The sequence below is a fragment of the Halichoeres trimaculatus genome, unplaced genomic scaffold, assembly GCF_033239565.1.
Source record: "Halichoeres trimaculatus isolate MK-OKI-2021-1 unplaced genomic scaffold, fHalTri1.1 fHalTri1_scaffold_9, whole genome shotgun sequence".
Classification (NCBI taxonomy): Eukaryota; Metazoa; Chordata; class Actinopteri; order Labriformes; family Labridae; genus Halichoeres; species Halichoeres trimaculatus.
In genome coordinates, this window is record NW_027437188.1 from 25,965,896 (window position 1) to 25,988,355 (window position 22,460).

General features: G+C 38.9%; 2 protein-coding genes across 7 annotated transcripts; both read left to right on the plus strand.

Annotated features, from left to right (window-relative positions):
* Window positions 1-10,517: 10,517 nt before the first annotated feature.
* Window positions 10,518-18,525, plus strand: tmprss5 (transmembrane serine protease 5). 5 transcript variants are annotated; one of them, XM_074679396.1, is made up of 13 exons: window positions 10,518-10,642; window positions 11,391-11,529; window positions 12,070-12,150; window positions 13,267-13,380; window positions 13,729-13,870; window positions 14,089-14,205; window positions 14,313-14,356; window positions 14,508-14,670; window positions 14,813-14,997; window positions 17,120-17,218; window positions 17,335-17,477; window positions 17,598-17,750; window positions 18,347-18,525. In XM_074679396.1, exons 1-13 carry the CDS (start codon window positions 10,640-10,642, stop codon window positions 18,353-18,355), a joined length of 1,392 nt encoding a protein of 463 aa, XP_074535497.1. In that variant the 5' UTR covers window positions 10,518-10,639; the 3' UTR covers window positions 18,356-18,525. The 5 variants fall into 5 exon arrangements, with proteins under 5 accessions (XP_074535497.1, XP_074535500.1, XP_074535498.1 ...); XM_074679399.1 differs by having other exon boundaries at window positions 13,735-13,870; XM_074679397.1 differs by having other exon boundaries at window positions 14,092-14,205; window positions 18,347-18,523.
* Window positions 18,526-18,844: 319 nt separating this feature from the next.
* On the plus strand, window positions 18,845-22,215 carry pih1d2 (PIH1 domain containing 2). 2 transcript variants are annotated; one of them, XM_074679404.1, is made up of 5 exons: window positions 18,845-19,090; window positions 20,662-20,788; window positions 20,891-21,121; window positions 21,241-21,533; window positions 21,661-22,215. In XM_074679404.1, exons 1-5 carry the CDS (start codon window positions 18,908-18,910, stop codon window positions 21,799-21,801), a joined length of 975 nt encoding a protein of 324 aa, XP_074535505.1. In that variant the 5' UTR covers window positions 18,845-18,907; the 3' UTR covers window positions 21,802-22,215. The 2 variants fall into 2 exon arrangements, with proteins under 2 accessions (XP_074535505.1, XP_074535506.1); XM_074679405.1 differs by having other exon boundaries at window positions 21,259-21,533.
* Window positions 22,216-22,460: the final 245 nt, after the last annotated feature.

Consider the following 22,460-nt stretch of genomic DNA (forward strand, 5'->3'; position numbering starts at 1 on the left):
TGTAAAAAGTTAGTAAAATACACATTTTTCAATCTGGAAAACACTTATTGAAAACAAGGACCAGTTTCAAAAGTTATTTTTACTGCTGCGGTTATTTCTCTGGAAAAAAAAGTGTGTGGATGATTTCATAAGAGCAGCCATTTTGAAAAGGGCCAAAATACAACTTTAGCTGCCAGTAGTGGAATGATAATCTTCAAGGGAGAGAACCTTTGTATACATTTTTCCAGGTTTATCATGTTGATTAGATAGATGTCATTGAAACTCGTGTACCAAATACGATATGTAGTGTTAACTATCATGAAAACTATTTTTATTAAAGTGTTTTAACCTCTAATCTGGACTCCCTAACGAACCTTTTTATCTTTTTTTCTCAAAGTATTTGTCCAACACTTTCAGACAATTGGACAGTTTTTAGTTGTCTATCATTTTGAACTATTTCTACTTCTCTTTAACATTATTGTTCCTTCAATTGCTGACAGTTGTCAACATTTTCTATAACGTATATCATTTTTACCCCTTTTAACTACATCGCTCATTCATTTATTTCTTCCTTCTCACTTACTTGAAGCTTCTGTTTGCTCTATATTAATCTTGAAGTCCCTGTAAGGCCTTTATAAGTGATCTTGAAATAGTTACACTTTTGTATATTTGCCTGTTTCTAATCCACAATTTAAAATGAGATTATCAGTGACAATTAATTATTTCTAAATGCTGTTTATCAGTATCCTCATCTCAAGACAGATTTTTTCATGAGAATCAGAGAGAAAGTTCCTTTGATAACCCTTAACCATTGTTTCCACCATTACTATAAAATTAATCACAGAGTCAGTAGAGAAAATAAAAGATCTCTTTCCTCACTACTAAACTTTGTCAGCCAGCGTGGTGTTGTCATAGAGACAAAGTAGCATTTCGAAATAACATTTATTGGCACTGATAGTCTCATTTCAAAGTAGGGATTACAATCAGGCGTATATACGGATGGGTACCGTCCGAATTCTGTCAGAAGTACCCGGTACTGGTTCACATAAAATCAAAAGGTACCATGTTTAGGTACCTAAACCCATCCTTGTGACGGTGAGGGAGTGGAAGAGTAGGTGATTTTCAATGCTGTCAATGGACATGAACACAGCATTACAAAGTAATATATTAAAGAATAAATATGTTGAATTGAAAAAATTACATTTAATTTAAAAAATGATGTTTTTTACCACATAAATACAAAAAGTACCAAAAATAGGTACCGGGCATCCGTATGTATCATTAAAAGTGTGAAAGGTACCTATCCCTTGGCATAAATCAACAAGGGAGACTTTTTCTAGATCGTTTTGAAACTTCTCACAGCCCTTTTCTGCTAAACTTCTTTATTTATCTATTTATTTATTGGAAGACAAGTTTGATCGATGGGTGTTTGGTGACTATTTCAACTATATATCCATAAAATTCTTATTTCTCCAGTTCCTCAGACCTTTAGTTGGTCTTCTCTGCCACTTTTCCACTTTTTTGAGCAAATAAAATGTCAGCTGACAGAATTCGTGAATCCTTTTGATTCCTTCTTCAAAATCAGCTGAGTTTTGTTTTTTGTTCATCCATAAAGGAGCTTTAGAAAAAAAAAACCTTTAGCTTTCTCTTGGGAGTCCATTGTCTATCCTCTGTCCCTGCCCTGTGGTCCTAAATCAACCTGCAAGTTTCACTTTTACAGCGCTGCTTCAGCCCTGCCATCATCTGGACAAAGACAATAATGCTGATCCCTCTTAACGGTTTATTGGCTCCTGCCACAAACCTTCACAGTACTAAGCTGTTTATAGAGTTTATGTGTCATCTGGGCTTCGTGCAAACAGCTGGAGTCACTCCAGGCTCTGCGGTGACCTCTGATGGCGCTCTGCCAGAGACACAGCTGGCCTGTGTTTTATCCCAGATGTAAAAGAAGTGAAGAAAGAAGCTGGATCAGGTCTGCCTCAGCTCCCGCGCTCAGCACAGTGAAAGTGAAACTCTTAATTACAAGTACTGGCAGCGTGGAGCAGCATTCCTTTGATGTTGGGGTTTTATGTTAGCCTGATTCCTTTGAGATTTAGCAGGTTATCACGCAAGTGCAATGTGTTCCTTTAGTTTTCTTTCCTACCTTTTTGATTTTATCGTAAAGTTTCCCCAGAGTACACTGTGAATGTTTTATTGTGTAATCTCTTTTCTTGCTATATGACTTAAACCCCGTCAGCTGAGCTCCAGCCTGCAGGCTTTACACTTTCTCTCTGCAACAATCCAGCCCTCCTGTTTTTTTATTGCTCTGTTGTTCAGGCTCACAGTTTTGGCTCTGTGATAATTTACAGTATATGACTGTATTCAATCTCTCTGCTGCTACTGAACATGGGCGTAAACACTGCTGGTGGAGGAAAAGTAGTTCACATTATTGATGCCCACAGGGATCTCCTGAAAACTGATCAGATCATCCAGCAGGTCCTGAACACTTTCCTGTTCATACAGTGTGTCAGATAATGGTTTACAACCTATGGATCTGAACTCTGGTAGGGTCCAAGAAGTTAATATTTGGGCCACGGAGTGATCAAAAGGAAATAAAGATGATTTATGCTCCAAGAATATTTTAAGTCTTTATTTAATAAGACAGCATTAGGGGAAGACATGCACCAGGTCACGTCAGGGCAAAGAATCGATCCCACAATTAGCAAGAAGTAAACTATAACCTCTGCTCCACCAGCTGAGTAGAGTGCACTTTTTTTTGTCTTTTTTGCACTTTAATATTGAAAAATGTCCATTCTGTGTCTCTTTATATCACACTTTAATCAATCCAGCAAGAGAAGAACATATTCATCCCAAAGCTCACAACCTGTAGACACATTAAGGTGTTTATCAGGGGCTGTCTTTAAAAAAAAAAATCACAATCCAAAAATCTGATTGAAGTTCTGAACCGCAGAAGACAGAGGACGCCAAACTCAAACTCCTGAACTGGCAGGGCAGAGTAAAAGAAAAAAAAAAAAAAGAAAAAAGAGAAAATTCACTTCAGCCATCCTCAAAGTGAGAGCTCAGGTTCATCTGCCAATGATGGCTCTTCTTAGAATTGACAGCATATAAACAAAATTTGGACATGATGATGATGATGAGGAGAGCTACTTCAATGATTTGAAGACAAATAAATGGAAAAAGAAAAGAAAACAAAGGGTGAAAATTAAGAGGAAAAGAAGCCTGTTTTGATTTTTATTGAAATCAAAATAGTTATTGATCTGTGATTTTGTTTTTGCCCCACTTTCAAAAGAAAAAAAATGAAAGAGAATAGAAAAGAATGCTTTGAGTGACTTTGAATATTAGAAAATTGCCCAAAATTTATTATATGTTATAGAGAGGGCTTATTATATCCTCAGAGATTGGTAAAGAGGAACACAAATATAAATGTATAAAGATACAGATATGAATAAATAAATGTATAAAGATACAGATATAAATAAATATCAATGGAAATATATTCACAAACAAGATCTTCTAAATCTTCGGAGCTACTTCTGACTTTTAAACAGTTCATAACAAAAATTAATACTCGTACCTTTTGTAGAGTAACAGTGAAAACATGGTAGTTATATTCAAATAACTCAATACATTTACTGTGTGCAGTGCATTCTTATTTGTCTTAGTTTTTGCATTTTCCTGCTTCCTCATCTTTTTCTTCATCAATGCATAATTATATGAATAATTATGCATAAATTAATTAAGACAATAAATAACACATATTTATGTATTTATAAATTCCTTAAAGCATTCAGTCCTTTTTTAACTTTTACTTAATCATTTGTATTTTATATTTTGAGTATAATTTGTGATTTCCCAGGTGCATTCTAATCTGAGAGCTCCAGCAGATTCACCTTCAGAAGTCAGCAGCAGTTGTGAAGACATTTGTAATACCAGCTCATACTACTCCAGCTACTCCATCTAAAGCATTTCTCTCCAACCCTCTCCCCTTTTTATTCCCTTACCAAGTATTTAATTAATCCTTGAGACAAATTGTAATTCCGACTCTGCCAAAAAATGACAATCATCTCCGTAACCCCTCCACCTCCGATCTCCACCCCGCCTTGCGTGCCCGGCCACGCTCAGTGGAGGAGCAGATTGAGTGGGAGCCGGTGTTAATGTAATCTCCTCTGTTTAATTAGAGGGAGCGTGGTGGGCAGCTAAAGCAAACCACATTACCCACCATCTGCTGGGGGAGCAGCTCTGCTCTTACCCACCCTCTCACTATCATTAGCCTGTACAAGACAAGACACAAACACATACATGACAGCTATTTATTCATCCTGCCACTTCCAATACAGACACCACTGCATACTGTTAACAGCCATGACCAGGCCGCACTCCTGCTCAGAGCTGTCAGAAATGTATTTTTTTGTGTTACGATACACTGCATGTCAAAAGAAACAAACAAATTAAAATGGTTGTCAAAGAATTTGACTGTTAAAGCTGCTCACTGTTTAACCTGGATGTTCTTTAAAACACTGTTATTTTTGCTAGATCATCAGAGACGGCATGGAGAAGGTCCCAAAACTTCAGCCTGTCTTTTATGTTTTGAAAGTGCCTACGGTAACATGCCACAACTTCTTACTCTCAGTAGTGGCAGGTTAAAGCTTCTGTAAGAAGTTTTCACCTGATTATGAAACAGACTGAAATAAGACCTGACACCTGTTTATGGCTGGAAAAAGAAAAGAAGACTGTCAGTGAGTAGATTTATCATCTATATGTGGTTATTCTAGGCATCTGAATGCACTGTAGTGGGGTAGGTGTCCTGACCTACCAAACCAAGTCTGCCAGAGAGTATCTTTACATCTTTCCATGCTGTCTTGCCATTTTTTGCACAAAACTTTTGCTATACATCAATTCAACCCTTATATCCCTAACTTTAATAAAATTTATAGACTTCTGTCCAGAATAACAAAAAAATTGATTAAAAGTGCAATAAACCATTAAAAATAAAAAATCTACACTGATAAATGGGAATGTGAAAACTTGACATGTATTCAGCGTAGGAAATGATGTGAACAACTGCAGTCTGTATCATAATGTTTTTTTTGTTTGTGCTTTCTACTACTTTTTGGGATGTGTTGAAAGTGTGAAAGTGTAACTCCCCAACGTTTTACACGCAAAAAGAATGATTGATCCATCATATCTGGTTTCAAATCTACCGAACATGAAATCCTAGTTTGCAAACTGTTGCGCTGCTCTATGCCTGGCTTTTCAGGGTTAAACGCAGCCAAAAGAGCTTTGACAAACAGATGATTCAATTGTGGTAAGTTAAACTATTAAATGAATCAAGAAACGATTAGAAAAACAACAATATTAACAAGTACAGGACTGAATAAGAAGGACTCATTTGTTCACAGGGGTCAACAAAATCAACTAATAGTTTTAAATCCACACAGGAGGGTGAGAAGGTTTATATATATATATATATATATATATATATATATATATATATACACACATATATATATATATATATATATATATATATATATATATATATATATATATATATATATATATATATATATATATATATATATATATATATATATATATATATTTCAGAGTCAAACTCCATGTACTTAGTAATGTGGGGCTTAAATTTTCAGACCTTTGCCAAAGCAGTTTTTTAATTTTTTAAATCAGATGCAGAATCAAGTTTATCTTATCGGCATAAGGTGAAAATTTTAAAAAGTTACAAAAACACATTTTAAATCATAGAGAATAAATCTATATACTGTTGATGGGGCTAAATTTTGATATGATGCCAATATAAATCCAAAAACATGTAATCCACTTATGATTTTCAAAATAAGGGTCTGTAAAGCTGTTTTTGAGTCTTATAAGTGTGAATGAATTACCTTTTGTTGCTGTACTTGTATCCATCACGTAATACATCACTGTTAGGTTTGTTTATAATATGTAGGTCAAATGATTGAATAGAAATATATCTTCCATAAAAGCTATCAAAAAGGCTTGCATATTTTAAACTTGATGAGTATTTCTTAAATAAGACCTCAATGAATTATTGTCCTCAGCAGGTCTTGAATATTACCACTAGAGGGCAGTATATGACCACAGCTCACATTCAGCTCTGACTGCAGGAGGACCCAAAGGATTTACTGCTTCACAGAGGGCAGTGCTCACTGCCAGCAGAGCAACACACAGATTAAAGTGTATGTGTTTGAGTGTTGAGATAGCCCTCAGCTCATGCTCTGTCTTGACCCAGACAGTTAACATCGGGCTTTACCTCCTGACACGATTATGTCTCAGCACTCACAGAGTAATACTAACCTCTGCTGTATTCTGAATTCTCATCATAAAAATCTGAAACATGTTCTGTCAGAGCATAAAGAGTTCAGCTCCCAGATATGAAAAAGAGCATTCAACTCTGAGCCATATGGTGTGTGTCACACAGAACTGGTTCATTTTAAGATGAATATTTATAGCTGTGTTTGTGGTGAATAAATGAACATAAATACACTAAGTATCAAAACAGGATACTTATTACAGCTTCAGAGCTTGCAAAAATTCACCCAATCTTACAGTTAACCTCATTGATATATGGGTACAATGTAAACAGAGGCAAGTGACAAACACATTGTCCTGCTATGGAAAAAAATGTTGACATATTCAGGCTAGAATGGGCTCAAGCTTAAAAACACAGGCCCCATTGTCAGATGTTTAAACCTCCAGACTTAGGAAGTAATTCCCACTGCTTACTCAGACAGCTTCACATACCTGGGGATATCTTCATGAACAAAAGGTCAAGCTATCAGTGTATTTTTGTAACAGCATAGCCCAATTTGTTGCTCTGTTTAAAATATAACTAATGCAGCCAGTCTTTAAAAAGCATCAGAAAATGTTCAGATATTTTACATATTTACGGATTATCACTACTGTCATAATGCTTGTCAATCATTAGCCTGGAGGTTTTCAATCCAAATATTTTAAGCAAATCTCTTGTCAGGACATATGAGCTTTTTATGACAGGTTTATGAAAGATGTTGTTAAATAAAAACACACTTAGGTATATTTACAAAAGACAGTTCACCTGAAGCTCCTTCTGGTTCCCCTGTAGTGGCTTTACATGATTTACAGCTCAACTAATTCCCAGTTTTTCTTACACTTCTGTTTTAAAAACCCTTTTTTCAGCCTCTGTCTGAAATGCTTTGTTTTAGCTGTTATCTCTTTAAGGCTCCCTGCTCCACAAACCCCCTTCCCTCTGATTGGCCAGCCCTCTGGAGGCCTGTCAGGTGACAGAGCTATGGGCAGACCTTGGTGTTTGAGGCCCCACCCTCCAACGCGCCCTAAAGCAGTCAGGAGATCCTTACACGTTAACCTCATCAAGTTAGCAAGTTTGGTGAAGATCTCACAAAGATATTATCCTGTATTATTTTTCTATATTGTTTTTCTACAACAAAGGAATTTGTAGCGGTTCAAAAGTCTGCACACAGTTAGTTTAGACATCTATCATAAAGCTTCCTCTCTAAGCTAAGCTAACTAGTGTCTTACAAATTTAGCACTTGAAGAGTGTCAACCCCAAAATCCAACTAATAGCAAGAAAACAATAGTCTTTGTGTAAATACTCAAGACTATACGCTGTAATAAGAAAAGCGACAGGACACTCCCCAACAGTAACGCAAAAGGTAAATAGATGATACATGGACCAAATTTGAAAGTCAAAAAATCACGTTTTATGTCTTTGTGTTCTTTTCTAAGTAGTTCTGTTGAAATTCAAGTATGTTCCTATAGAGCTAGTGTATAATGGAGTGATAGAGAAAGAAGAGATTCTATTCTTCTGTGCACTCTGTTTTGTTGTCATGTTAAAGTGTGACTGAATGAGCACAGGCTACTGTACAAGACTCTGGCACCAAGCCAGTGCACAGCTCGTGAAGAATTTTGGCATCGCTTTTGTGCACCTTGACAATGTGGTGACATATCATCCATCTTTATATACTACACACACTGTGACTTGTTTCCCAAGTCACTGACTTCTTCCTCGCTAGAATAAATTCAGCGCTTACATTTGGAACACAGTGATGAATAATTAATGCAGTGTTATGTAACATAACAAAGACTTTGGGAGCACTGTACTTGGACGGGGCCTTTAACATGTTGCTCTCTGCTCTGCAGCTGTGGGCAGACCAAGCTTTAATGGCTGCCTCTAAGAGGTCACGACCAACAGCATCAAACAGCACAACTCTTAAGTTAGCCCACACACGAGTGAATCAGATTTAAATGACTCGGTGGGTTGGACTTTACAAAAAATGTCTCTACACGCTCTGAAAAGAAGCAACTCTCTCTCGTGTTCAGTTTGGACCTACTGTAGGGTTTCTGAGCAGGGACTCAGAGACTGCATCTGATGCTCAAGCCTCGGACTCTGTGAGAGGCACACACACTCACAGCTCAGATAAGAGATGAGCTGATCAAATCTCTCACTGCTGAATGGTGAGAGTGCCTCTCCCCTTGGAGCCCAGAGAGATAGAAGCAGCTCCAAACTGAGCTGCAGCCAGCCTCTTCACGGCAGAGCCTGGACTGTGCAGCATGAATAAATGAATGAAAGTGGTCCACACTGAGACGTTTGTGTCCCCCCTGTGCGAGGTGACAGACTGTTATTGTTGTGGTCACGTTTTTGGGGATTCACTCATGAAATTTAAATTTCTAATTAGATGCTGAAAATGAGGTGCAGTTGAGTAAGTCGCTCATTAAGATTCAAGGTTTTCCTTAAGAGGTAGTGAAGTGGCTTCAGTAGTTCTGTCGTTTCTCTCATCATCAAGTCAAATACTGTCTGTATAAGAATGTACTCTGCTTTTAGGGAACATATCTGACAGAAATCCTCCATAATACATTTTTAGAAGTTCTTAATTATGATTTATTTTATTTAGAGACTGTAGTTTGTGTTTTTACTAAACTGTGTTGGAATGTGAAAGATACCGTTTTGGTTCTGGTATCTTTGGTATCTACTGTTACCCACTTTTTCTGAAGCCTACACAGCTACATCAGTTTCAAGCCCTTAATAATCCTAATACTAAAATATCTAAACAAAGATTTTTTTTTTGTGATAGTATTGTTCACCCTTGGGATTCACCTAGGAGCATTGGCATACACTGAAATGCATTGTATAACAATTACGAAAACCTGCACAGGAGCTTTAATGCTGTATAAAGGTCAACAATCTTAGTACATTTTGTATTGGTTTATTTCACTTTGTGTTAAATATTCTATTTCCATCTGTACTTACAATATTTCAGTCTGCTGATGCCGAAATCTGTTCACCAAAGCTCATCTAGGACAAGCTAAAAGTAAGAGATAGCTTTGAACTCTGTGCAGAACAGTTTCACTCCCTCTATTGGAGGAATACAACTTTCATTTCAATTGAGGTCAATGCATATCCTGGACAAAATCCTCTTCCTAAAATGATTCCTAACAGAGAAAACCCACAAAATGCTGAAATTATAAATCCCTGTTTACTCTGCTGTCTGAGAAAACAAATCTCACCAGAGGAGGGAGATATCAAATCCCAGAGAAAACGGCGTGGTCCACCTCGCCGCTTTGTTTGTCTCTGCTGCAGAACAACGCAGCCTAACTCTAATATTGTCAAACATTATTAACCTCACAATCCTGCCCATAGAAAATTCAGCTGTTGCTCCATCACATGCAATTTCCACCGCTGCTGCAATGCTCATTACTTTGTGTTTGATTTCCAAATAATTCCCCGTGACACCTGTTAGATGAGCCAAATAGATGTGGGGCCGTTTCTTGGATTGGGACCTGACAGTGAGAGGAGGAGGAATTTTCTTCCTGGCAGGTTGTGCCCTTCACCTGCTCTCAGCTAATCCCCCATCACAGATACAGAGACATACACAAATAACCTTTGTATCATTGTTCTATCACCCAAATTCTTTGAATCAGTCATTTGTTTTTGGGAAAGAAACGCTTCTGGAGAAACCACAAAGCAGTTTTCTGCCCGCTCTGGTTAATTATTCCTTCTATTTTTGGAGCTAATGACTCCTTTGTGAAGGCACTGAGGTAACCTCTTCCAGTGAATTTGTAAAAAAGCCAACACCTGACGCTGAGAAAACAGTCGAACTGTGAGCTGTTTAAAAGAGCAAGCAGAAAGGAGAAAGTCTTGTCTGTCAGCAGCACACAGAACAGACTTCATTTTGCTCCTGAGTGTTGAGAGATGATAGCTTTGGATTCCAAATGACGGGATTGACGTGATGGGAGGCTTTTCAACAATCTGCAATAATGACCTTTTCTCAGAAGCTACAGACTGTCAGGTAATAACATGTCCTGGGTGGAAAAAAATGGACAATCTATTGGCACAGGTGAAAATATTTTACCTTGCAACTCGCACTGTCCTATCAGTCGTCAGTGAGGAGATACTAAGACCCTGTTCAGCGTGCTTTCTAAAGGCCCTGTGACCCCCCTTGCACAAACAACAGCCTCATTCTCTGCATCCCAGCTGACCTCATTGTCTCTTTGTGAAGGGAAAGTCCAGAGTTGCATTCTGTTAAATGGCAAATGGTGCATCCACGGCGAGCGGGACAGACCTCTCTACCTCCTGCGCGGGCCTACGGATGAGCACGGACGTCGCTGGATTTTCCACTAGGAAAACATGGTAAATATTCACCCGACTCTGCTACATCCATCTAATGCACACACAATGACACCTCTCTTATTCTGTCACCTTCACTCTCAGCGTCACAGCTGCTGCTATCACCTGACAAACACGCTCAGGCTTCAGTCCATCACATCGACTCTGTTTCTTTATATCATATGACCTGTGCTGTGCAGCTGTGTGCTTTTCTAAATTGCTTCCTACTATGTTCATTTTGTGCTGCTTTGAAATCCAAAATTACATGTTGAGCTACACTCAGGCAGATGGTACGGCGTTTATTTTGATGGATTTTTGTACAGCCATTGTAAAATACCAAGACTGCATCTCACATCTACGGAGGGCTTTATTATAATTACTGTAATACTCTCAATATGTTGCTTATAGAAGCAGCTTCTGCTCAGAGAGTAAGCTCAACTAGAAAAACACACACACACACACACATACACACACTCCAGAGGGATTATACTTTCCTGACAACACTAACAGGAAATGTTACAACCTTTGAATTAAAAATATGTTGAACAAGAGGCACCTGCGCGCACCTACAGCTCTGGCTCCCCACATACAGGCAGGTCAGCGTGGCTCATATACAGTATACACACCTCCTAATATAATCTGACAGCTGCACTGTTTCTGAGGAGCAGATGGTCAGCAGGTAGCTCCCCCTCGCACGGTAAGCAAACTTTTAAGATGTTATCAAACAGGAACAAGCTGTACCTGACGTGCAAACTCACTGTCCTCCTTATAGAGTCTTGATGGAGACGCATTATCAGTGATTGAAAACCCGGCAGCCGTCAGTCATCCCTTTCCATCAGAGAAAACAGCGGGAGACGCAGCAAGCAGGGGAGTGCAGAGCTGGTTTAAAGGGATTCATACAGCGACGCACGGTGAGCTATGGACGTCCAGTGGGAATCAAACTTCAGACACAATGACACAAGATATTAAATCATGCAGCAGGAAATGTAAAAGAAAACGCCTGGGAAAGAAGAATAGAGATGGTCTGATAAGACTGATTTCTTCCAGATATAAATTGGTCCTAAGTATCGTTAGTTTCTCTTCTACAGCACGTTTAGCAATTTAGATTGAAAGATTGATGGTTGATTTTTTTTCAAGCTATGATAAACACTACCCTACATTTTGCCATTCTTACGTGATAATCAACTGGAAACCTGCTGCTATTTAGCAATTGGATAATTGAACTTGACTGTTGCATTGAGTCTATACTATATCAACAGCCATACTGGCACTGGAAAACTACTACCGCCTCTTTAGTATCATTCATGTTCAAACCAAGCCACTACATTCCCACCTCTGCCTCCCCTCTGTGTCTCTGTGTCTTTTATATTTAACAGCTGACATTTAACAACCGTCCTCAGTTCATGTCTGGGATCAGAAGGCTTTAACTTCAGGCTTAATTGTTGCTTTAGCTCACAGGCTGCCGAGGCTGCTGGCAGCCGTGTGTGCAGTTGGACTCCTGGGAGGCTTGGCTGTGGGTGTCTGGTTTCTAGGTGAGTCATTGTGTTGAGAAGGAATCGCTAAATTAGCTCAACAGTAGCTGGGAACTGGAAACAATGAATGTGAGAAATGTCTTGTTAGAGCCACTTGGCTTTAGGAGACTGCATGTTCAGGTCAATGCTGGGCTGTGGCAGCAGGCCCTGAGCAGACTTTTGAGGACATTTTGACATCAGATACAGAAAGTTTAGAATATTATAAGATGCTGCAACAAAAAAAAGACAATGTATAGAAACTGCTTTTTAAAAAAAAAAAAAGAAAAAAAAAACATTTATCTTCACAAAAGTTCCTCATTTGGGGGGTTTATTTCATAAAGTGCCCATGGATAAATTAACTTTGCTAATAACTATGTGGTTATAAATTTGCCTTTGCATCTACTGGGCTGTTTCACCAACTGTTATTGGCACAATTTCAATCACAAAAGTCTATTCATTTGTTGAAGTAAACTTGATTTGCTGACAATCGGATGTTTCCTGGAATTGACCAAAAGTATTGTCTCAAAATGTGTAATTTAAATCAATAATCAACATATTTTAATCCAACTCTGGAGTTTTCAGAGCGCCTTAGAGGAGCTTGACTTTTGTACTGATTTTGGTGGCTTCTGTGGAAAAAACAGCTCTTGATTTTTGTTTCTTGTACATATTTGAGTGCTATTTTTTCTTTAACTTTCCATTGTTTTAACAGCTTATTACTTCAATCACAGTGACTCTTTGCCATAAAAATGTAAGAAAATGCTACTTTTGTGATGCTAACCACTTTTTCTGATACTTACCCCACACCAGTTGATACAATCATTAAGACTAATGATAAAGATAATCACTCACTTGCTTCTGTTGGTCATTAAGGGCATCAGATTTTTCTAAGTTTGTTCCATACCTAAAAAAAAAAGTCCTCACAGAAGCTTTCACTACATAAAAGAGCATTTTTCAATTCTGAAGTCGTCTTTAAATTCAAGTGCAAAGATTGTTGAGGCGATAACATAGATATTTCTTTCTATCTTGTCAAATTGTATTGCTCCACAAGTCAGGGTCTATCAGTCACCATGTGATAGCTTCTGTTGGCACATTTTTCCCTCCCTAATTAAAGTCTGATTGAATTAATCTTATCTACAGTGAAATTCCTTCTGAGGCCATCTTACTCCCAAAGTCCAGTGGGACTCGGGGACACAAAGGAGACGCCTTTCTGCAATGTGACAGAGGATATTTCCATCTCTGACCCCAAGAAAGGTCTGTGTTTCCTCCTCCATCTCTAAAAGTTGCTTCTCTGTTTTATGAATTAGCAAACAGTGCAGAGCTGCAGGCTGATTCTTCACATTGGGTCATGGTTCACCTCTGGAGTGATTTCAAGTCAAGCAGAGGCAAAATTACCATTCTGCAGCTGCTTCGTATTCCTTTGTGTTCACTCTTGAGATGTGCCCATTGACTCACATGAAAACATCACTCATAATGATCTGTTTGTACTGACTGCATTAGCATAGATTTTTGTGCTTTCCTAATCATTTCCCACTCATAGAGGATGCTCGTTCATTACTGTTGACTGAGAGCTCGTCTCTGGAGCGATTTTCAATCAATCAGGTTCAGTGTTTTACAGAATCAGCCCGGAGAACTCCCTCCTGGAGATCCAGCTGGGGAAGCTTCCCACCTGGCTGCCTGTGTGCTACGAGCGGTGGAACTCCTCGCTAGGGACGCTGGTCTGCCGGCAGCTGGGTTATTTGAGGTCCTGACTGCCTCACACAACACCTCAGCTCTTAAGAATGATTGAACCCGAGGCGCCCACTCGCTAACTTATCATTTAATCTTAGCCTGCTTTGCCAAGGTTGAAGGCTCGGTTTATTTATGATCTGCTAATACCTCATTTGCAATATTTCTTCACACTTTATGAGTCTGAATTATCTTAATACTCTCCCCCATCCTTTTTTGAATATTTTCCCTTAGCAGACTGACCAAGCATAAAGGAGTGAATCTCACTGATATCGGTCCAAACTACACTAATGGCTTTATACAAATTACCTCAGAACACAAGAGCAATCTGGAAAATATGTGGCAACTCAGGTAAGGCAATTTGTCAGAGGACATCATACTCATAATGAAGCAGAGAAAATAATGGCAACCAGCACATTAATTATGCATCATTAGTTTCTCTATTTATTTTCATTTAGGGGGAGCTGTATCACAGGGAAGGTTATCGCTTTGCAGTGTTTTGGTGAGCAAATTAAAGTTAACTTTTTCTTTGACTTTGCACCTCACACCCAGCCACAGTTCCTTATCTTCAATCCTTCAGACAGAGTGAATGATGCTGATGGCTGCAGCAGTTCAACCCTTTTTTTTTTTACAATGAATGGATTTCTGTGCAGAGTGTGGGACACGAGCAAAGCTGCCCAGGATAATCGGCGGAGTAGAGGCCACGCTGGGCAGGTGGCCGTGGCAGGTCAGCCTGTACTACAGCAACCGTCACACCTGTGGGGGCTCCATCATCACCAGTCAATGGGTAGTCACAGCTGCCCATTGTGTGCACAAGTAAGCCTGCTGACCTCACCAGAGCTAAAGATCGAAACTCCATGAAAGGAGAATTATCACTCATTAACAGCTGCAGCACGCTGGACACATGACAAGCTCTCTAACCTGCCCCTGCTCCTGCTTTTCTTATCTGAAATGTCAGCTACAGGCTACCTCAGGTATCCAGCTGGGTGGTCTACGCCGGCATCATCACCCGCAGCTCAGCCAAAATGGCCCAGCACACCGGCTACGCTGTGGAAAAGATCATCTACAACAAGAACTACAACCACAGGAGCCACGACAATGACATTGCCCTGATCAAGCTGCAGACGCCGCTGAATTTCTCAGGTCAGCCCCCAGAGCTTCACTCTGAGCTTTGCATACAAAATATGATGCGAGACAGAAGCACTCCAAAAACACTGAAAAATTCAACACCTTGACCTGAGCTCACATTTAATTTTCTTATTCTGACGCATTTTGGCAGACGAGCCATCATCAGACCGCTACGAAGTCTGCTTTTAAAATCTTAAAGCAATTACTGAGAGATGAACTCAAACTTCACTTCAAACACAATCTCTCTCTGCAAACACCTCACCTTAGGAAAACAATGCTGGGAAAAGTTTAAGTGAAGGTTTTTAGCTGAAGTGAAAGCTCATTTATAGACTTTGTGAAGACTTTTAAGAACAATAAATATCATGACTTTAACTGGTTATGACATGGCTATGTTCATACTTCACTGTAATTGGTCAAATACCATAGACAATGGTCTGTTAGTGTTCTATTGCTAGAGGAAAGGCTCTGATCATTGCCTGTGATGGACTACGGGCTGATTTATGCTTGATGCATCTGCGCAGCTTTGTGTGGACGAATAACATAATTTTCGCACCTACGCCTCCTTGCCAATCCCTATCTCATGGAAAATTTCTGCACCTTGCACACTCAAAATTTCTAACCTGCTAGACAGAGACGCATGGACAAGATGGCAGAAGAAAAGGATCTCCTAGTAGTCGAAGTGCAGAAATACAGGCATCTGTATGGCTCTTCACACAGAGATCATCATGATAACTGAGTAGGTGATAATTCATGGTGTGAAATTGCAGCCACTCCCAGCAGAAAAGATAAATTGGTCAAAAGAACTTGGAAAAATTTCCGGGACAGATATGTTATGTTGTAAACAAATGAAAACTTCTTTAACTTTCTTTTAGTACTGTAAGAAAATCACACTGGCCGTGCATACTGTGCTGTATCTAGGCATGAATACCTGAAACACTCGCTGGTTTAACCTGTGTTCACATGGCTCCAATTTGAACCACACTTAGACACGATTGCCTCTTGGGATAAATTTATCACCCAAGAACTAGATTAAGACCCTAATTCCTGGGGTTGAAAAGCATATGGTTCCTGGGGAAAGTTTCTGCAGTTGAACAGTGCTTCAAGTATATCAATCAACTGAGAGAAGTCCAGTAGATTTGTTGAACATTTCTTAAGGGTAGGATTCAGAAAAGAGATAAAGATAGCTGAGAAATGGGAATAGAGGTCATATAACATACGAGGCCTAAGCTAGCTTAAAATGTAAATATATTCATCTAAAAAAATAAAACAGCTCACTATGACTCTGAGGTTAAACTGAGATTGAGAAGTGAACACACAGAGGACTTCCTTCCTCTGTGGAGCAGAAGAGCATTTTGGTGTCAAACCTTTCACACTCGCTTAAGAAAAGGGTGTCGAGGAAGGCTTGAGGGACCTGATTAAAACTGACTTGTGACCCAAACTAAAGTGGACTTAGAGAAAGTCATTGCTGTGATGGAAAAGATTAAATATTTGCCCTGGGTATACTCTGAAACATATTCTCTTACCTCTAAATCTGGAGATCAAGGAAGACAAAGAAACAAGTCATAGGAGGGGTTGCATGGGGTGATGTTAAGAACACAAATAAAAATGAGGTGATCAATGCAGAGATTATTGAAGATTCAGTTTTTCTGTGACTTTTTACAATATTGTTTTCAATGTTACAGTTAAATATTGAATGTAAATATGATATTTATATCAAAGAGTTGGACTACTTTCCTAATGGTGGATTTCTTTAATGGGTGCAAAGAGAAAATGTGAAATGCCACCGTCTGCCTTCTCAAAAGGCGGCCTGGTCATTCTATCTTTGAAGCTATCAGACACCTTTCCCCACAACAACGATAATTCAATAGCCCGTATAAAAGCTTCCATTTGGATACTTTTAGGTCTTTTCAGTCTGTTAGGAAACATTCACAAGAAGAAAAGTACTCTCCAACACTCCGGAGACAAAAGCACACCAGCACCCTATTTGGATTTTGTGTGGTTTCTCAAACCAGTGTGGAAAAAAGGCTTTATAACTGTAAAAATGACTTGAATAAAAATCCTTATTAAACCCAAATGATTATGTTCCAACCTTTCAGAATAATGGATTAATAACAGTCTTTTTTCTCATTATAATTAGATACAATTAGGCCTGTGTGCTTGCCTCAGTATGACTCTGACCTTCCAGGAGGTACACAGTGCTGGATCTCTGGATGGGGATACACACAGCCCGAGGGTGGTGAGATGCTTCTGCACTGCTTTACAACAAATTTACATCTCCTGCAAGTCTGAGCTACCCAAGATGAGACAGCTCAAAATGTTTTAAAATAATGATGTGCCTTTTTTTCCCCACAGTTCACTCACCAGACACTCTTAAAGAAGCACCTGTTCCACTTATAAGCACAAAAAAGTGCAACAGCTCCTGCATGTACAACGGGGAGATCACACCCCGCATGCTCTGTGCTGGATACACGGAGGGGAAAGTGGATGCGTGTCAGGTCAGGTGCATATTTTAAACAGCGCCTTGCAGAGGCGTTTTAAAGTTCATTCTGCTCATGTGGTTTGTGTTGCATAATGAGGGAAGGCTGGGTGAGTCTGTTTTGTGTTTACCTCTCTAGGGGGACAGTGGGGGTCCGCTGGTCTGCCAGGATGAGAGTGTGTGGCGGCTGGTGGGGGTGGTCAGCTGGGGGACTGGCTGTGCTGAACCAAATCATCCAGGAGTTTATACCAAAGTGGCTGAGTTCTTAGGCTGGATCTACGACATGATGGAGGTAGATGGTCTTTATAAACTTTATGTGCCAGAATTGTGGCACTTGGATTGAAATGTGAAGGAAATTGTGTTTTCATCTTACTATATAATTATAGTCCCCTACATCTAGAGATCAAGGTATTGTATTTGGCAGGATATGAAACAAAGAAAAGCAGAAAACCCTCTAGTTTACAAGCTATTTCATTAAAACTGACATCTTTAACGAATTTGCATAATGCCTCCTGATTCATTTTCCTCTCACACTGACTTACCACTCAATCTACAAATTGTGAAACTCCGAGCTTAAGTACCAAAAAGGTATGTTAAGTGGTGAAAATGTGCTTGATTTTCATCTAAAAGCTAATCAAGCAGGCAGTAAGTTCAGCATTATAGCAAGATAATACCCTACAATGAGGCACTACAGAGAATAATGATTTTTAAAAACCAAATCACATGTTTAACACAAGTAAAGCAACCTTTCAGCAGTCTTAATTAACTCAACACACAGGGATCATGAATGTTAAAATACCCTCATCAGATAAAAATTGAAGGCTTCATAGTAGAGTGTAAGAGCATTTCTATTCTCTGATTGCTAATAATTACTGTTTATCTCTGCAGAATTACTGAGGAGCCCCAATGGAGCACAGGAAGCAGACTCACCCACTGATTTCACTGTTGGGGACATTCAAAATACACATTTTATTTCTTCTTTAACTGTTATATCATGTAAACATAAAGACGGACTGGAGACATCTAAATGCATTTTTATGTTATATTTTTCATGTACTGAATATAATTTATGCCTCATAAAGCTGTGTTCTGTGATTATTGAGCTGCAGGTGTGTCATTCACCACCAGGGGGCAGCGGTGGAGCGTTTTCTCCTATGTAGTTTCCATAGCAACATTAAACATTAGCTTTACTGGCGTTAGTTCACACTTAATTGGAGGAAAATTACGTGTTTGGTTGTTTTACAGTGAATTTGCTTATTTTTTTATTGTATGTAGGCATACTTGAACAGCAACAATCATTAGTTCCACTGTAGAGGAGGTTTAGAAGCTGAACTCAAAAACTTCAGCTTTTTTTTTTTATTTTTTATTTTTTTAGCTTGTTGACTTGTTAGCTGGCTGCTAGTTGGGGCTACGTGTTGTCAAAATCTAGAATTTAATATTTACCTGAAAATGTCCTCCACTGGCAGTACAGAAGATGTTTTAGAGCAGGTCAATCAGTTTTGGTCCATGTTGGATGACCTTTCTGAAAACGACCCGGCATCCTACCGCAAGTTTATCGACAAACAAATGAAGGAAGGAGCTGAATTCAGCGCACCACCCGAGCTTCACTCTTGTTTGTGCACTGAGATAGAGGTAAGTTAGCAGGGAGCGTATCGAGGACCATCGTAGCCACATAGCCTACAAACTACTCTTTACCCATTTTTGTAGCTAATATTGTACACCAAAGCTGGAAAGCGCAGGGGGAGTGTCGTTCATGACGGTTCGGGTGCATTGGGTGTGCCACCGAAAATGTGTCCCGTCTACTTGTGTCTGCACAATTTACGGGAAGTAAAGCTGGGCGCAAGATACCGTAGGGACATTAACAGGGCCATGAAATATAATCCCTTTTTTTTTTTTTTTTTTTTTTTTTACCCCGTATATAACCTCAATAAAATATTTCAGAAATCAGTGAAAATAATGAAAGCTCAAAAAAAACACGAAAAGATTTTCGTGCTGAACTGTAATAATATTCCATTTTCTTGCACATTTACTTATTTGTAATTCATTCATTATATTTTCACTTAACTTATTTATTATTTTAGCTATGATGGATTCATGTGTAATGCTACCTGTGGCATTCTCTTAGTATAGTATAGTATTAGCATATTAATGACATAAATATTTACAGATGGTACCCATTGTATGTTCTGTATATTTAAAATGAAGTAAAATGATTTTTTCTTTATGTATTTTGATGAGGCTACTTATATTATTTGTGTGTATTGAACGCCAGTCAGTTCTTGCCTTTATCCTTTTCCCATTAGCTCCCACAAAATTGTTGCTAGTCTTCCTGGAGCCCACACAACAACAACAACAACAACAACAACAACAACAACAACAACAACAACAACAACAACAACAAAAACTGAAGGAAAAAAAGATAAATTGAAACCAGTCAGTATTCATTAAAACAAATATACAATAGAAGACAAATATGTTTTGTCAATTAAATAAAAAATACACAAGTAGAATAGTCAAACAAAGCTATTACAACAACAAAAAATCTTAAAAACACATGGGGCAAAAATGATTAATCCAAAAGTTCAAAACAGTAAATTCATCACAATTTGTTTAAGTAACTTATTACAAGACTTTCTGTTTTTGATCTGTCTTATGAAGGCAGGTTGTGTTCTATTCTATTCTATTCTATTCTATTCTATTCTATTCTATTCTATTCTATTCTAGGCAGAGGATCCTCTGAACAGGTCTTAAGGTCAGGTCTTAAGAGTAGTTCAATAAACTTAAGAATATTGTTTTTGTAAACAGAAAATGGCAGGAAGGCCCATCTCAAGCTTCAAGTGTAGTTTTAACATTTTTTAGACCTGTTATGCTGTCTAATGCTCAAAACTACTATCAGTGAAATTTTGCTTTTTTGACTAGTGTGACCCAAAATGGGGGTGGGGAATAATAATAATAATAATTATAATTATAATTATAATTATAATTATAATGCATCTTTACCATTGCATTTTGCTGAAATGTCACAGTAAATGTAACCATTGTCAGGATATTTACTTTGTCTCCTTTTCCCACATCTAAACACAAAACATTTGCCTTTTACCACACACAGCTGGGCCAGCCACACCTCTGTCCTTCTGAAGGTTAGAAATAGGGTGTGTTATGATGTTTTTTTCTGACAGAGGGTACATCTGTGTCCACAACAGGGGCCCACGAAAGGGTCACTGTACATCAACATATGCAGCTGGAAACGTGTGCCCGCTCCTCAGGATCCCAGCAGGCCTGTGCCTGTGTGTGCAGGAAAATTGGAAAGAGACATAAATGAAGGTCAAGGTAAAAAGACAAAGCTGTGCTGTCTCACATGCTACATAACAGACCTGTGTGTTACATTATAAAAACAAGAGAGCTAATAAATGATACTTTTATGCTTTGCAGGATGTTACACTGTAATGGATGTGGCATTCAACCCAGCAGTGCTACAGGAATGCGAGACAGCCAAACATAAAATCTTTACACTAGCTTTGCGTTTTGCAGAGCATCAGCACGGGTTGAGATTATCTCAGCGGTACAGTACCGTAAACTGTTGCCCAAAAAGTGGTTTGGATGACTTGTATCGTCGCCTTGGCTTCAATAAGTGGCCTTACAACTCCAAACAGCTGCATGCAGGTAAAGCCTTACGCCTTGTTGCCCCATAACAAGCAACTGACCCTTTATGTTGGAAATTTTTTCTGTGCAGCTGCGGGTATAAAATCCTTCACCTTATTCTTCACTCTGTAATAATCCAGAGTATTCCCCCTCTACAGCCAGCCAGAGCCCCGCTGGCCTTTTGCAGCAGATCTCCTTTCTACGCTCAGAGACACAAGACCGAGAGCCAGCGGCACAAATTACCCCCAGACCTGCGGAGCACAAAAAGAAGGATTTGATCCAGGTCATCTCCTCCACATTTGTGCTGCCTCAGAAGCCAGAGTACCAACTCGAGGTGAAGACTGATACAGTGGGAGTTGCTTGCAGCTTGGAGCTGACAGTGGAGCTGCCAAAGGTTTCCTCTATGTCAGAGTTGGAGCTGAGTATCTCTAAGGTTAATGCTTGATCACTCCCTCAAACAGCTATAATGAACCCCTCTAAGAAAGGGGCTGAAAAACCCATGATTAGCCAATTCCTCCATTTCTGACTCTACTTATGATGCTTGTATTCTCTCTTTGCAGGATGATATCTTACTGGAAGTGGAGGATGTCTACTATTTATTATTGAAATTACCTAAACTTGTAAATGAAGACACAACATCTGCTGTCTTTAACAAGAAGAAAAAAAATCTTACTTTGAAAGTGGATGTTTTAAAACTCTAATGGAGACACATGTGTACACAGAAGTTATGAGCCCTGTTAGGAATGGGTTGGAAAGACTTTGGCCACTAAAAGCTTACATAGTTCTTGGTAACACATTTTTTAAAAAGTCTGTTTCCCTCCAAAGCTAACAAACCAACTCTCAGAGGCTCTATAAGCTGGTGTTTGATGATGTTTTTACCAAAGCAAATACTTCATTCACCGAGCGCCTTTGTACTGTGTGGGCTGATCAGCACCAGTAATGTAATTCCTAACTCAAAAACATTAATTGAGTTTAATGACAATCAGCAGGGTTTTGTTTACTAATGTGTGGGTGTCAGAGTGGAGGTGCATAATGGCTAGGAGCCGGTGTACAGTGTCATTACGATGCATACAGGGAGTAATTGACGACAGAATGATGCATGCAATAATTCATGTTTATTAAAACATCAAAATTGATGCACAACAACATCATCACGATTTGGCAATCTGGAACATGTGAAAAATGCTTGTAAACACTTTTATTTGAAAGTTTGTCTAATATGTACTGGCTACAGCCTTTTAGAGAGTAGTGTGTAACATGTTATTTCTGTGTTTCTTCAACCAATCTGTTGAAGTATCACAATACTGACCATCCATTAGTAGTCTCATACGATGTATGAGCTGTAAACAATGTTTAATAT

Coding starts and splice junctions, on each gene's coding strand:
- tmprss5 (XM_074679396.1), top strand. Junction 14,206..14,312: donor GAAAATATGTGGCAACTCAG/GTAAGGCAATTT, acceptor ATTTTCATTTAG/GGGGAGCTGTATCACAGGGA. Junction 17,478..17,597: donor GGAAAGTGGATGCGTGTCAG/GTCAGGTGCATA, acceptor TTACCTCTCTAG/GGGGACAGTGGGGGTCCGCT.
- pih1d2 (XM_074679404.1), top strand. CDS start 18,908: ATGTCCTCCACTGGCAGTACAGAAGATGTTTTAGAGCAGGTCAATCAG. Junction 19,091..20,661: donor GTTTGTGCACTGAGATAGAG/GTAAGTTAGCAG, acceptor TGTCCACAACAG/GGGCCCACGAAAGGGTCACT. Junction 21,122..21,240: donor CTCCAAACAGCTGCATGCAG/GTAAAGCCTTAC, acceptor GTAATAATCCAG/AGTATTCCCCCTCTACAGCC.